Raw genomic sequence first — 16,949 nt, forward strand, 5'->3', positions numbered from 1 at the left:
CACAACAGTTGACCGGAACGGAAAACTACTCGGAGTGGAGTAGGTCAATGAAAATGTCATTACTCGTGAAAAACAAAATTGGATTCATCGATGGTACGTGTACGAGAGAAACATACAGTGGAAAAGAGTTCAGATTACATCAGTGGGATCGATGTAACGCGATTGTTCAATCGTGGATTATGGCTTCTGTGGTTAAGGAATTACGAAGGGGGATTGTGTACTCTGACAGTGCGCATAAAGTGTGGGAAGCTTTTAAGGAAAGGTTCGATAAGATAAATGCAACAAAAATATATCAGATGAACAAGGAGATAGCCAGTTTATCGCAAGGTACTTCGAGTGTCTCAATATACTTTTCCAAATTGAATGATTTATGGGATGAATTCGAATCAATAATACCTTTCCCTGGATGTGATTGCCCTAAATCAAACACTTTCGTAGAATACTTACACCTACAGAAAACAATGAAGTTTCTTATGGGCCTTAATGAAACGTATACACCACAAAAGAGTCAAATTCTAATGATGAGTCCAACTCCAAGTCTTAATCAGGTGTATTCCCTAATTGTTCATGAAGAGAGTCAGAGATTGAATGGAGGAACTGGAATTTTAGGAAACACACCCATGGAGGGTGAAAGTAGTGCTAATGCGTCTCAGTCGAATTTCAAGCCAAACTCTAGTGGAGAATTATATTGCACTTATTGCAAAAGAACTGGTCATGTACAAGATTTTTGCTACAAACTTCATGGATATCCTAATGAGATACAGAGTGAAAACAGTCAAAATTATCAAGGCGCGAGTGGAGAAAACTATACTTACAGGGGTAATAGAGGAGGTTATACTAACGGCAGTGGCTATAGAGGTAATAGGGGAGGTCATGCTAATGGTAGAGGATATGGCAATAGAGGTCGTGGTAATAGAGGAGGAAGATGCTAATGGTAGAGGATATGGCAATAGAGGTCGTGGTAATAGAGGAGGAAGAACAGCTGCTCACAATGTCCATGCCTATGACACTGAAGAACCTCCAGCATTACCTCAACACTTCAAGCAGATGACATTTACTCCTAAGCAATATGAGCAGCTGTTGAACTTGATCGATGAAGGTAAAACATCAGCGGATGCAGCAAACTTGTCAGGTATACAATCTAATACTTCACATACTTGGATTGTTGACTCAGGTGCAACCAACCATATGGCATCATCTCTGGATTTATTGAATGATCCTTTTTTCCTCTCTAGTCCTAAATCTGTGTGTTTGCCTAATGGAACACACACCACTATTAGTCATAGTGGTTCTTGTTCTTTCTCTGAAAATTTATCGTTGAAGAATGTACTATACATCCCTGATTTTAAAGTCAACCTGCTCTCAGTCTCTAAATTCACGAGAGAGCATAACTGTTTTGTTTCATTTTATCCTTACTTTTGTTTGTTCCAGGATCTTTACAGTGGTATGGTGAAGGGGATTGGTAGACTTAAAGGCGGTCTATACATTTTCAATCCTCCAAAGCCAACTGCTGGTCCTCAGTCTTATTCCATTTCTGCAACATCTCAAAGTTCTCAGCTTACTCAGTCTTCTCCTCAGCAATGTACTACTCCAACTCCTCATGATTTACTCTCCAACACACAGTCCACAACATGTTCACCTTCTGCTCTTTGGCACCTCAGGATGGGTCATGCTCCACCTTCAGTTTTGATGAAGATTTCAACCTTGAAGAATTTGGTCACTAAGCAAGATACATGTCCTTGTCATATATGCCCTTTATCCAAGCAACATAGACTACCTTTTCCTGTTAGTAATTCCTCTACTGCTAAAGCCTTTGATCTTGTACATATGGACATATGGGGTCCCTATAGAACAACTACTTACAATGGTTTTAGATTTTTTCTTACCTTAGTAGATGATTGTACTAGGTTTACCTGGACCTTTTTACTCAGATTGAAGAGTGATGTGTTTGTTGTTCTCAACAATTTTATTCATATGATTTCCACTCAATTCTCTGCTTCTATTAAGATCCTCAGGTCTGATAATGGATTTGAATTTTTTAATCACCACTGCTCATCCTTGTTCCTCTCCAAAGGCATAGTGCACCAAAGCAGTTGTGCTCACACACCTCAACAAAATGGCCTAGTTGAAAGAAAACATAGACATTTGCTTGAAGTTGCTAGGTCCTTAAGATTTCAAGCCCTGATTCCCCTAAAATACTGGGGAGATTGCATTCTCACAGTTACTTATATTATCAACAGACTTCCCACTCAAGTTCTATCTGGCAAGAGTCCCTTTCACTGTTTTTATGGTCATGAACCTTCTGTATCACATCTAAGAATCATGGGGTGTCTTTGCTATGCTACTCGACCTAACTACTCTGATAAGTTCACATCCAAATCCATTCCTTCCATTCTTATGGGATACTCTTCTACTCAAAAGGGCTACAGATTACTCAATATAGAAACCAACAATTTCTTTGTCAATAGAGATGTGTCTTTTATGGAACACATTTTTCCTTTTAGATATCCTAAGTCTACCTTTCTTCAACATTTGCCTACCTTGTCATCTGATCGTATGTCTATAGATCCTCTACCTCCTCCCTTTTCTATTCCTGCAGAATCAGCTACTGACTCCCCTACACCAATTCCCTTTGTACCTCCAGACTTGCCACCATCTCCTGCTGTTCCCACTGAGGAGTCCATTCCTCATCCTAGTATCCCCCCTCATTCTGTTTCCACCCCATCTCCATCTACTCTTATCCTTCCTTCTCATGATACATCTACTCCTTCTCTACCCATTCCTTTTAGACGATCAGCCAGATCTTCCAAACCATCTATTTGGCTAACAGACTATGTCCACCCTCCTTTACCTTCTAATCATACTTCTTCCTTGGCTTCTACTTCTCAGTACCCCATTGCTAAATACATCTCCTATTCCCATCTTTCTCAACCTTATCAGGCTTTCTTATCTTCTTTTTCCAGTCACACTGAACCTTCTTCCTATTCTGAAGCCATTAAGGATCAGAGATGGGTCCAGGCTATGCAGCTTGAGGTTGATGCACTTCAAACCAATAATACCTGGGAAGTTGTTGATCTCCCTCCTGGAAAATCCCCTATTGGCTGCAAGTGGGTTTTCAAAATAAAATACAATGCTGATGGGTCAGTTGAGAGGTACAAGGCACGCTTAGTTGCCAAAGGTTATACCCAACAGGAAGGGCTGGACTTTCATGATACTTTCTCTCCAGTGGCCAAGATGGTCACAGTTCGGACTCTAATTGCCTTAGCTTCTTTATATTCCTGGCCACTGTTTCAAATGGATGTCCATAATGCATTTTTAAATGGTGATCTCACTGAGGAAGTCTACATGACTCTACCTCAAGGCTTTGGCAGTCCGGGGGGGAAATCTACCAAGGTGTGCAGACTGCTCAAATCCTTGTATGGATTAAAGCAGGCTAGCAGACAATGGAATATAAAATTGACAGAATCATTGATACAATCTGGGTTCACACAAAGTAAGCATGACTACTCCTTATTCACCAAGTCCATAGGGGGCAATAGGTTTGTAGCACTTCTTGTTTATGTTGATGACTTACTGATAACAGGCAATGATATGACTGAGATTCTTAAGCCAAAACATGAGCTTAAACAATGTTTCAAGGTGAAAGATTTAGGTGAGCTTAGGTACTTCCTAGGCATAGAATTTGCCAGATCTAAGGAAGGCATAATCATGTCTCAAAGGAAGTATGCACTGGGCCTGATTTCTGAATTAGGATTGGCTGGTTCCAAACCAAAGAATGCTCCTTTGGAGCAGCATGTCAAGCTAACAAGCAAAGAGTATGATGAGAGCAAGGCAGATGCTGATATTGCAAACAGGAACAGTGTTGATGCTGAGACAAAAGGCAAGCAACAAATAGATGATCCACTTATGGAAGACAGGGGGAGATACCAGCAACTGATTGGGAAGCTCCTGTACCTAACCATGACAAGGCCAGACATCTCCTATGCAGTTCAATGCTTGAGTCAGTTCATGACTGCACCAAAGAATTCTCACTATGAAGCAGCAATAAATGTAGTGAAATACATCAAGACACAGCCTGGGTTAGGATTGTTCATGTCCAGTTCGGGTGATGCTGTGGTCTCTGCATATTGTGACAGTGACTGGGCAGCTTGTCCAATGTCGAGGAGATCAGTTACGGGTTATTGTATCAGGATAGGTTCATCATTGGTGTCATGGAAATCTAAGAAACAAAGCACATTATCTAGAAGCTCAGCTGAAGCTGAGTACAGAGCAATGGCTTACACAGTATCTGAACTTGTTTGGGTTGCAGGATTACTCAGAGAATTAAAGGTGAAAATGACATTGCCAATGGATCTATATTGTGATAATAAGGCAGCCATGCAGATTGCAGCAAACCCCATGTACCATGAGAGAACAAAACATATTGAGATCGACTGTCACTTCATAAGAGATAGATTAAGTGAAGGATTGATCAAGACGACACATGTTAGTAGCAGTGAGCAATTGGCTGACATACTTACAAAGGCACTTGGACACTTACAGCACAAATACTTACTGAGCAAGTTGGGAATGAAAAACATTTTCCATTCTCAACTTGAGGGGGAGTGTTAGAAATAGTACTCCAAGTTAATTATGTTGTACACCCATTAGTTAGTTAGAAATAGTTAATTGTGTAGGAGTGAGTCGGTGGGGTTATACGTACATATATGGCACTACAGCTCATCTTAACACATTTTTTTTTGTAACTGCATTTGACCACCTTTGACCAGAAATAAGAGTTCTTCTTCTCACCATTTCTCATGCGCCCTTCATATGATTTGCTGTCATTTATACTCTGATTATAACAGTTAGCATCTTATGTTTGGCATGAGAGGAAAGGGAAAGTTCACTTTTTTCCCTTTAACTTGTTAAGTGGATATTTAAAAAAGAAAAGGGAATCTTCCTTCACTTTGGATTTGCTTAAAAAGTAATGTGTCCAAATTACATGAAATATAGATTAGACGTTAGGAACATTATAAGAACCTAACCTTTAGAACATGAACTTCATGTTCCTCATCTTTTTGTTTCATTGTTTAGTACTTATTACTTAATCAAATTGTCATGCATGCTATATTCGTTACCTTTACCGAAAAGAAAAAAGAATAGTGTTACTTTATCTTATGTGAAATAGTTATCACAAGATTCCCACCCCTTTTACTTGATAAATAGAAACACTGATAAAGTTTTGTGGTTTCTATACTTTATTATTGTAAGGCAGACGTGATTAAAATTACCACTTTTATATTGGTGAATGCTTGTGGTTCGATTGAAATTATTTTAAGAAATTAAAACTATACATATCGCTTTAATAGCGAACAATCCAACTCTTGAAAGATACTACAGCCTCACGTGGCAAAAGGCCGACAATGTGAGCTCTCGAAAAAGATTAGTCTGTTATCTCTAAAATAACTTTTATTCATTAAGATCCCTTCCGTTCGACACCCTAGTTCTTATCACTAAGGCCAGCTTTCATCCTTACTCAAAGGATGAGTCTTAATCAAGCTCCCTTCTGCCTTCAAGGACGAGGGTCAATCTTCGTCCGGCCCGAGATTAAGTATGTGATTTACCAAATCTATAAAATTAAATAAAAAGATTGTATTAGTTTTTTCTGTTATTAGTGTAATTTTTCCACTGATAACATGTCAAACTTGTTGAGGAAATAATCTCTTATATCCATTTATAATTAAAATGGAAGAAAATGATCTTAAAAATTGATATTCTATTTACAGATAGCTTGTAGTATCTTTTTTATTATTATTTTGTGACGAATTACTGAAATTATTCTCTCCGAACTTGTTGTTATGATAAGTTAGGTATTAGGTTTGTATATCTCAATTTAACGTTTTTATATTCTATGAACTTAAATTACAAACAAAAAAACTTAAATTACGCCAGCTCTAAGGTTGACCTTGGAGTTTTCTTTGAGGAAGCTTCTAATATGTGTGTTCCCAAGAATGTGGATATATATGATGATCATAATTTAATTATTTAGAAGAAGATGGGCTAAAGTGTTATCCTTCTGCAAGTTTGTACTTGCAAGTTACAACCCTCCTTACTTTTAGTCAGCACCCTATATATCTTTCTGCAGTTTCAGTATTACCTACGAGGATATACATTTATAGAAACTTCTTCTATCTCTACAAGTTATTGCTATTTTTATTGCTTTCTCTGTAACACAGACATCCCGATAACGCAAACTCCCCTCATCTGGGGCTATTGTATATCCATCTAGAATCATTATCCATTTAGATATGTGTGTCAATGTCGAAGGCAGACTTTTATTAAGGAATTTCGTAATATAAATAAAATTTTATATATATATAAATATATATATATATATATATATATATATATATAATTAATTTCCAACGAAAGTGTATCAATTAATTCTCTTCGGACAAAAGTAGTTCTGCCCTTCGTCATGTTGTCACTGTAATTCACGCTGTTTTGAATATGTTTCAGTTTTCAAGAAAATATTTTTTCTCTTCTTGTTTATCTTTCTTTCTTTGTTGTTTCTTTATGGTTTTCGTGATATGTCTGACTGGCCATATTAAGGTCAAACAACTCTCTTTTTCTGACAATTCATATCTATCCAGGGAAAAATATTCAGCAGATATATATATATATATATATATATATATATATATATATATATATATATATATATATATATATATATATATATACACTAGCAATATATGCCCGTGCGATGCACGGACCGAACGTGTTTATTTATTTTAATTAACCAGTCTTTAAGGTTTGTATTTTGTAAATAATTTTTAAAAATTTGTCATTGTCATGATAAAGAAAGTTGTTCATCGATGTGAAAAAGAAAATTAGTAAGAAGGTGAGGGAAAATTAATATTTTGATCCTAGATTTTTTCTTTTAAATTCTTTAATCTCATATGTATACCGACAAGTTAATAACCATCTCAATTAATTAACTGTTTAGATCCAAACATAAGAACTAGTGTGTTGTATATATTGAATTTTTAAAGAAGAGAATAAATATTCAGTGCTATAATATATGTCTATGTGGGATTTATTAATTCTTAAAGAACGTGAAAAGTTAAAAGTGAACAAGTAAAAGTGCACGGAGGAAATAAATAAGTGCATACGTGTATACATGAGAAGAGAATAAATACTAAGTATTATAACATATGTCCACGTGAGATAAAAAAGTAGTTGATTAAAGAGTACAAAGCCAAGTAATATGGGACGAAGGGAGTACTTCATTTATTAATTCTTAAAGAACGTGAAAAATCAAGTATAGTAATGTGGCCAAGTAATATGGGACGAAGGAATTACTTCATTTATTAATTCTTAAAGAACATGAAAAGTCAAGTAATATGGGACGGAGGGAATACTTCATTTATTAATTCTTAAAGAACGTGAAAAGTCAAAAGTGAATAAGTAAAAGTGCACAGAGGAAATAAGTATGTGTCGAAGAATTAAAATTGAAGTGCATACTACATGAGAAGAGAATAAATATTTAGCAATAACGTGAAAAGTCAAAAGTAAACAAGTAAAAATGCACGTAGGAAATAAATATGTGTCGGAGAATTACAATTGAAGTGCATACGTGTATACATGAGAAGAGAATAATTATTCAGTACTATGACATATGTCCTCGTGGGATTTATTAATTCTTAAAGAACGTGAAAAGTCAAAAGTGAACAAGTAAAAGTGCACGGAGAAAATAAATTTGTGTAGGAGAATTAAAATTGAACTGCATACGTCTATACATGAGACGAGAATAAGTATTCAGCAAGAACGTGAAAAGTCAAAAACGAACAAGTAAAAGTACACGGAGAAAATAAATGTGTCGGAGAATTAAAATTGAAGTGCATATAGAATAGAAAAATAGACATATATTTTTAGTAATGTAGCCAAGTAATATGGGACAAAGGGAGTACTCCATTTACTAATTCTTAAAGAATGTGAAAAGTCGAGTATAGTAATGTGGCTAAGTAATATGAGACGAAAGGAGTAATTCATTTATTAATTAATTCTTAAAGAACAAGTATAGTAATGTGCCCAAATAATATGGGACGAAGGGGGTACTTCATTTATTAATTCTTAAAAAATGTGAAAAGTCAAGTAATTTGTCCAAGTAAAGAAGAGAATAAATATTCAGTACTATAACATATGTCTACGTGGGATTTATTAATTCTTAAAGAACGTGAAAAGTCAAAAGTGAACAAGTAAAAGTGCACAGAGGAAATAAATAAGTGCATACGAATATACATGAGAAGAGAATAAATATTAAGTACTATGACATATGTCCACGTAAGATAAAAAAATAGTTGATTAAAGAGTACAAGTTATATAGCTTTTAGTATAAACATTCATTGAGTGTACAATTTTTAAAGTTATTGGTACAAGCATAGGAAGCTATGTTCGTCCTCCCACCACATTTATAACGTTTATATATAATAGAAATATATATCAGGATATGATTATGTAAATGTAGTATACTTTAACGGAATACATGATATAAGTGTGAAACAATAACAAGCAAATTTTGTAAATACGTCTAGGCGAATAAATGTTTTTTTCCCGCCGGGATAATGATGAAAAAGGGAAAATTTCACTTATAAATAATTTATGGGTCAAAATTACATATTCATAGCCCATATTTTAAATTACAAACCTACAGCCCAACATTTCATGGCCCAACTTGAATATTCACCTCTATACAACAATATACAACTTTATACATCTACTGTAGACAATGTATATAACTTATATAAAAGTGTATAATAATGTATAAGACTAGTATACAATATTATACAAACTTATACAAGTTTATACATAATGTATAAAGGGCATTTATACATATTTCTACACTGTATAAAAGTGTATAATAGTGTATATGAGGTGTTTAAACACTTACCGGAACCCTAGATCTGGCGCCGGCGACAGCGCCGACGCAACCACCATCGACGGGAGATCTGGTGGTAGATGAATAAGACAAATCTTCCTTCTTCCTTCTTCTCCATCGACGTCGGAGTTCCGATCTACTAAAAAACAGCCACCAAAGCTTTCTTCTCCGACGAGCCAACGCCGGAGCTCCGGCGAATATCGAACCAACAACCAAAGACCAGCCCCTCTTCGTCTTCTCAATACTGGAGCTCTGGCAACACAACCAACACTCCACCACACAATACCGGTGGCTAACTGATCCGGCTACATTGTGTAAGAAAAAAAAAAGTTTGGCCAAACCGGGTAAATATTTTACCTGAATTGGCAGACAGTGTAAAAATCCCGATAAAAATTCCCCAATAATTTAACAAGTTGACACTCCTCTAAGGGCCCTTTTTGGGTACAAATCAGCTCCAACATAAAACATCTATTGGGTTTGGATCCCATTTCAGTTGCGAAGGCCCAACACCTCAGTTCGAAACAATGGAGAACCTATGTCGCCCTCAGTAGCAATAGCGCTAGCTAGCCATTGTTCTGAACTTCAATTTCTACAAGTGAAACGCCATGATAATATTCTGAACTTCCACTCCTAAAAGTTCAAACTCCAGAACACTGGCTATTTGTGAATTTTTCCCATTATCAAAGCACCCAAGAAAGAAAAGATCCAAAAAAAAAAAAGAGAGAGATTAAAAAGTAGCAAAGTGGTTTCCCCCAATATATGTTCACATCATCTTATTTCACTGTATACCTTACATGGGAATGGGGAAGAACACAACTATACAACAACAACATACCCAGTGTAGTCCCACAAGTGGGGTATGGGGAGGGTAGTATGTACATAGATTGTACTCCTACCTTTGTGAGGTAGAGAGGCTATTTCCCAGACAAGTATACAAAGATAAAAATGATAGGTAAAAAGAAGAGAATCAGAACAAAATCCCTTTTTCACAAGGTAGAAACAACTCTAATTCGAAGTTAAAACTTACTCAGGCCAGTACAGAAGAAACTGAGAATCCACAAACAGTTTACTTAAAGTCTTATCACAAACTGGATTTAAATATTACAGCCTATTTAGGAAACTGCTACTTTAAGACAATTCATGAACTCCAAGGAAAGGCACCATTACAGAACCAATCCACAACTTGCCGTTTTTCTCCTCAACCTCACTTATAAACTTCAAGGTCTTGCTCTCAATGTCTTCTAAAACTTCCACAACTTGGCCATCCTCACTTAACTTAATTGCAGTAGCATGCGGCTGCCCTCCGACTAACAAGTAATGCAGTTGCTGAAAGGTGAACGGAAGTTTTAGCAATGTCCTTCCGAGCCATGAATTGGATGTAACCAATTGTGCAAGCAGCGATCTTTTTGAATGCAAAGCAACCCAAAACTCTCCTCTCGAGTTTCTTCTGATGTTGTCCGGATATCCTGGTAGATCAGCAAATGTATCGTGCTTTCCTGCGCGAGGCCCTTTAAGCCAATACCTTACTATTCGACCACTAGAAGTTTCAGTCACTAGTACAAAGGACTTGTCTTTGCTCAAGGCTACACCGTTGGCAAAAGCAAGGCCTCGTAGTAAAACTGTCACTTCTTTTGTTGCTTTGTAGTATTTCATCAGCCGGCCTGTCTTGTCTCCACTTACAACAGATGCAATAAATTGCCTAGATAAAAGATGAAAAATTGGAATCAGTTTCTGGACGAGTCTCTGAGTTCATGTTTGCAGGCTGCTACATGAAATCTACAAATATACCAACATCAGAAAAGCTCAATAATTGATGATCCCGAATTTTATGTGGAGAATGGAGATTATAAATTAATGATCCCGAACTTTATAGTGGAGATTAATAGCTTGTTTGGTCAAGTTTTTGGGAAGCCAAAAGTGTGTATTCTAGAGAGCTGAGGTGTCTGGCCAAGCTTTTTGGAGAAAAAAAAGTATTTTTGAGTAGCAGTATAAGTTGTTTTTCAGAAGCTGAAAAAGTTTCAAAAGCATTTTTGGAACCTCGGCCAAGCACAAATTGCTGCTCTAATATTGACAAAAATGTTTTTCAAATTGATAGGTCATAAATTGCTACCCTCTAATATTGACAACAGATTTTGAAAATTTGGCCAATCAGACTATAAATCTCCTGCCTGGACCAACCAAACGATCCCTTAATTTAATGATGCTTGTTATTGTAAGTGTGATTTTGACAAAGTTTCAGCTTCCTATTACAGCTGCTACTACATGCACCGTATCACTTATAGCTAATAACGAAACTGACTTCTCTGTTTTGCTGAATGATTATCAACGACAACCGACAAGCAAGAACAACAACATACCCAGTGTAATCCCATAAGTGGGATCTGGGGAGGGTAGAGTGTACGTAGACCTTACCACAAGCAACCTACAAATTTACCAACCGATTGTACCCAATTTAGCTTTGTATGAATAGATTCGAATGTCGCTGTACTCAATTGGCAATAAATTACCTCCGCTGGAATTGTGTGCTGGTATCTGTGAAGTAAATTACATCTTCTTGCTCATCAATGTCCATGTCATTTGTGAAGCGCAAAGGCTGGCCTTCAACTTCTGTGACAAGTGGGGTAGCTAATCCACCGGCTGGCCCCACAACTTGAAGTCCTAAGTAGGCATCAGCAATATAGAGGTCTCCAGTTCGTGTATCAAATCGTAAGCCCAGCGGCCTTCCACATACATGCTCCAGATGGGGAGCAAAAGGGTGCACACATTCCTTCCTTGAAGATAGTATGTCAAGTTCCATTAGTAATGTTTAAATTGTCAATTTGAGAAAGTTGTATGCAGGGAATAAGATATTAGCTTCACTATGCAAAGTTCAAATTATGCTTGTATACCAAACCAGAATCATGGTAGTGCTATGAGGAAGAATGTTATAGTCATACTTCTCAAAGACATAAACAAAAAGCATAAAAAAAAAGTTTCAAGTGTATCCCTCCTGAGACAAGGCTATTTGCTTTCTCCTTTCAATAATACCCATATTAAAGGTCATATATTTTAGGAATCTGATAAAATGAATACCAGATGAACAGAGTGAACTAGCCATCAAATAAAATGATGACATTAATTATATACAGTATGAATCCTCAGGTGACAGAAAAGAAGAACTAGCCAAATAAAAAGATGAATTACATATTCTAGTTTTAAGATAAACTATTAAATAAATTTCTCTCGATATAACCCTCTGGTATCTGGAACTTACTGGCCCGACTAATCCATATTCACCGCTGCATGGGGCCAATTAAAGCAGGAAGCACCTAGAGGTTCTAGAGGTTTCTCCATTCCCTGAGCTCGAACCTGAGACCTTTAGTTAAGGGTGAAGAGATTCCATCTATCCAGGGGCGGATCTACGTATTGTAGAGGGTGTTCGAACACCCTCGGCAAAAAATTACAGTGTATATATAGGGTAAATTTTCTGTGTTTATGTGCATATATTAACTTTTGAACACCCTCGGCAAAAAATTACAGTGTATATTTAGCTTCTTTTTTTTTCCCGAACACCCTGAATGAAAATCCTGGATCCGCCACTGCATCTATCCCACCCTACTTGGTGGTCTTTCTAAAGTATACTGATTGTTCCAAAATGTTTGTTTTTCTAATTCTTGAGATTAAATACATAAATTTACAGTTGACTCCATCAACGAAAAACACGCGTCACAGTAGAAAGATTAATTGAGTAAAGTAGGGTTCTTCATCCTCTTGAGTATGCAGACTCCAAAATCAGAGGCACATAAACCCATATAAATATGTCTAAAAATTTAGACTTTGGTCACAGCTAACACTTCAATTAATCATAAGAAACAATAAGTCCAGAGCTTAAGAAGGAAAGTCCTCTCACTCTAGAGATCTGTGAATGTTAGTTACAAACATAACAGAAGTAAAGGTTTCATATATGCGATGCGACACCAATTGATTGCTTAAGGCTTAGTTATTGTTGTTACACTTAAATAGGTCTTGTATTTATTAGGAATCCTACTGTTCTGTAAGAGATATGTGAGATCTAGAGAACCTCTAGTCTTACGAGAACCCTTAATTTATTTATTTATTTATAAGGAAATGAGGAGAACCCATGATTAATCATTAAAGCCAAATTGTTGAGTACAAGAACAAAATAAGCCCCAACAGAATACAGATATAGTTAGGAGTAGCGTAGTTAATTGATTGATTGAATATGTCTGGAACTTAGGGTGTGGCCTGACAGTCAATCAAGCTGGAATGGCCCATGTGAGACCAGATTTCAAAAAAAAAGGTTCGATAATTAATTCTCATTTTCTAAGCTTTGGTGAAGGCAGCAGGTACCAGTGGACTAAACGAAATACATGCAAGCTAGCCTGGATACCACCATACCATTTGAAATGATACTATACAATTATCACCATTCTTCAGGTAATCACATATTGCAAGCATACCTTTGTTTTATTGGTAAATAAAAGCAATAATGACAAATTCGAACCGCGCACCAGCTAGCCCTTAGTGACGTCTTGGTTATCACCAAAAAAAAAAAAAAAGGAAATGCCCCTCTTCTTACAAGATTAACTCCTGCAACATTTCTGACAGTTCTATCACACTTCTCATTTCCTCTACACCAAACTCCTAGGAAGCTGAGGCATTTGAACTTCAAAACTTGTACTGTGCTAGTTCTCCTTCAACCCTCTCATTCCAAACAATCCATGATAAGAACACAACTTATGGGCAGGGGCAGAGCTAGAAGGTTATTTAGGGGTTTGGTTGAAGCCAGTTGCTTTAGTTCAAACTTCATATTTGTATTGAGAATTAAGAAATCCATTAAATATGCACAAAAATTGAATTCAGAATGATGTCGCTATTCTAGAATTTAAAAACCATAAAGGGTGTGTTTAGTACGGACGAAAATATTTTCAGAAAATGTTATTCAATTTTTCCACGTTTGATTGGTCAAAATATTGTGGAAAATATTTTCGGTAGGAAAAAAAAAATTCTTGAAAAATGACTTACCTAATAGAAATAGGGAAAATAAGTTCGTAAATGACATTTCAGGTTCATTGTCTTCTCCCCACCCACCCAACGTCCCCAACCCCATGCCTTGACCATCCCACCCCATAGTGTCTTGCTAGATTTCATGTAAGTGTCTTGGTATAATATTTTTTTTGTCTTACTTATCAAACACTAAAACATAAGTTAAAAAGCACTTGTTTTCCAAGAAAACATTTACCCTCATACCAAAGACACCCAAAGTTCAAATCTTGGTCCTTTAATTGGCCAAATTACAAGCATCAATAACAAGAGTAATCATTTAAACCCCTGTTTAAAGAATTTAACTCTATTACTACCACTTAAATCACTTATACTAAACAATATCTCACAAAATAAACAAGAATTTGGTAATTTGCTTTTTACCTTTGAGAAGAAGTGACAGCAAATTCAACCCAACGTTCAGTTTCACCTTTCCACTTAAGAATCCGACCATCAGCAACACCTGTATATGGGCCTTCACCATTCGGGTCAAACCCGATACTCTCAGGCCCAACTGCTCCTTTCAGATGAATTACCTCAGCTTTCCATAACAGGTCTTTTGAACCTTCTATTTTAGGTGGGCTGTAAACATTTTTGGAACTTAAAGTTATAATTACAGTGATTATTCCAAGTGCTATTGCACTAAATATCACATTTTTAGCATTCATGGAAACAGGGTAAAATCGGTTTATTTTACAAAGACGGAAATTTCAATCTAAAATGATGAGTGAACAGAATTTGGGTGAGATTGACATGTCATAAAATGGAAGAAATTTCTGCGAAACAAGAATTAGGAAATACAGCTTAGGGGTTGTTTAATTGGCCACATTAGCAAAATGATTTTGATTTAAAATTAAACAAGGGTGCGTTGGGTGCAGAGGAAAACATTTTTTCAATTTTCTCATGTTGGATTAGTCAAAAATTTTAAAAATGTTTTCTTTTAAAAAAGAGAAAATTATACTATATGTTCATTAGGGAAATAATGCTATCAAAATTGAGTCATTTTTTAATTCTTACAAAAAATGGTTGTGCTCTCTTTATCTACCTTTGTATATATGTTTGTATGTATTGATATATATTGGTATAAATATCTGTATATGTTTGTATATATTTTAGGCTATTTTTCGCAATGTAAGTTTTGCACTATTTTTTTTGCTATGTTTTTAAAATTTTCCCTTAAAAACCAAGTTCTTCAAAAATGATTAAAATGACTTCCCTAATAAAAATAGGGAAAACAAGTCCATCAGTGGCATTCCACAAACCATTTTTTAAAAAAAATATATTTTTTTTTTCTACCGCCCCCCTCCGCCTCGACCCAACACCCCACCACCACGCCTTCCTCCCCCCCCCCCCCCCCCAAAAGAAAAATTAATTTTGTTTAAAAAAATTGTTTTGAAAAGTTTTTTATTATTATTTTTACACCACCCCAACCACACTACCACCACCCAACCCACCCCAACCACACTACCACCACCCAACCCACCCCCAATTTTTCAAAAGGTTAGTAGTATAATTTATTTATTTTTTGATTTTCTACACCCTCTCCCGCCCCGCGACCCAACACCCCACCCCCCACCCCCCCAAAAATTAATTTTGTTTTTTGCACCACCTACCCCCTAACCCCGGCCCAATGCACCCCCCCCCCCTCCAAAAAAAATTAATTTTTCTTGAAAAAAAGTTTTTGAAATTATATTTTTTTATTTTTTACACCACCCACGACCCACCACCACCCCACCCCTACCTCTTCCAACTTTTCTACTTCATATATTTAACTTTACTTTTATAAAACATTCATAAAACAGGGAAGTTTGTGTGGTTATATTTGGTATGGGGTAGGGGTGGGGCAAGCGGGGTGGGTGAAGATGAAGTATATTTAAGTGTGGTGGTTGGGTGGGGGGAGGTGGTAGGAAGGGGTGGTGGGGGTGGTGGGGTTAGAGTGGGATTGGAGTGGGGCTTGGATGGATATTTTCCAAAAAAAAATGTTTTCTACCAACCAATCGAACATAAAAAAAATAAGTAAGAAATTCACTTATTTTTACTGCCCAACCGAACATGAGAAAAATAAGTAGAATTCACTTATTTTCCAAGAACTCATTTTTCAGGAAAACAGTTTCTTCCATATCAAACACACCCTAATAGCATAACGTTTAGTTAGTTGTGTAAGAAAAAAATAAGTTTCGTCCAATTAATATGGTGTTTGACTGACTGCACTATGCAACTATTTTTCAGTTTTTGATATTTGGATTGAGATTCAGATTAAATTTGTAATGATGTCAGGAAAGCCCCTCCTAACAAAGACGACTAGATAACATTGGCACGAATCCAAATCCTATTATTAAGAATAAAAGAGTAATTATCATTTCACCAAACATGTGTAAGTTATGCAGCTATAAGTTGATGGCAATTTATGTTTAGTCATTATTTACACGGATAAAATATGAAATAATCCGAATCAGTAGCACTAAGCACCATTTCATCATAATCAACGACACCAAATACTCTCATATTGATTCTCTTGGCTAATAGAGCTGTTAGAACGGGCTGGTCTGTCCGATTCAACCCACCCGTATGAGGTTTTGCGGGCTAATTGGGGTTGAATAAATTGAATCTTTTTAGCAAAATTAAACAGTTTTCCTTTAAATGGACCGGTCTTTAATTTTTATTCATCAAATGGGCTGGTCTTTAATGTTTGTCCTACAAAATCAAACTTATGCTTAACGGGGAATAAGTTCTTTGAGAACACGGGGCATAATTGTGGAATATTATTATGCGAAAATATAAATTTGTATCCCGCAAAAAAGTTATTTGCTTCTTTGGACAAAAATCAAAGACCAGCACTAAATAGGACCAAAAGTGCAAATGACCCAATGTTTTTTGCGCGGATTGCCCTTCATTTGGGCTTGTCTTTAATTTTTACCCTTTAAATTGGTGGTCTTTAAGTTTCACCCCCCTCACCTAACACCCCGACGTTGTGGGTTCGAAC

The 16,949-nt window shown here is 36.3% G+C and overlaps 1 protein-coding gene across 1 annotated transcript; it reads right to left on the reverse strand.

Moving 5' to 3' along the window:
• Positions 1-9,890: 9,890 nt before the first annotated feature.
• Positions 9,891-14,827, reverse strand: LOC132607449 (protein STRICTOSIDINE SYNTHASE-LIKE 10). The gene is made up of 3 exons (XM_060321419.1): positions 14,351-14,827; positions 11,431-11,694; positions 9,891-10,622 (listed from the first exon to the last, which is right to left on the reverse strand). Exons 1-3 carry the CDS (start codon positions 14,632-14,634, stop codon positions 10,052-10,054), a joined length of 1,119 nt encoding a protein of 372 aa, XP_060177402.1. The 5' UTR covers positions 14,635-14,827; the 3' UTR covers positions 9,891-10,051.
• Positions 14,828-16,949: the final 2,122 nt, after the last annotated feature.

Source organism: Lycium barbarum, chromosome 8 (assembly GCF_019175385.1).
Source record: "Lycium barbarum isolate Lr01 chromosome 8, ASM1917538v2, whole genome shotgun sequence".
Classification (NCBI taxonomy): Eukaryota; Viridiplantae; Streptophyta; class Magnoliopsida; order Solanales; family Solanaceae; genus Lycium; species Lycium barbarum.

What these genes read in the sequence shown, in the direction of transcription:
- LOC132607449 (XM_060321419.1), bottom strand. Translation starts at nt 14,634, where the DNA reads ATGAATGCTAAAAATGTGATATTTAGTGCAATAGCACTTGGAATAATC. An exon ending in GCTGTCACTTCTTCTCAAAG is followed by an intron (nt 11,695 to 14,350) that starts GTAAAAAGCAAA and finishes ACTATCTTCAAG; the next exon opens with GAAGGAATGTGTGCACCCTT. An exon ending in AGCACACAATTCCAGCGGAG is followed by an intron (nt 10,623 to 11,430) that starts GTAATTTATTGC and finishes TCTTTTATCTAG; the next exon opens with GCAATTTATTGCATCTGTTG.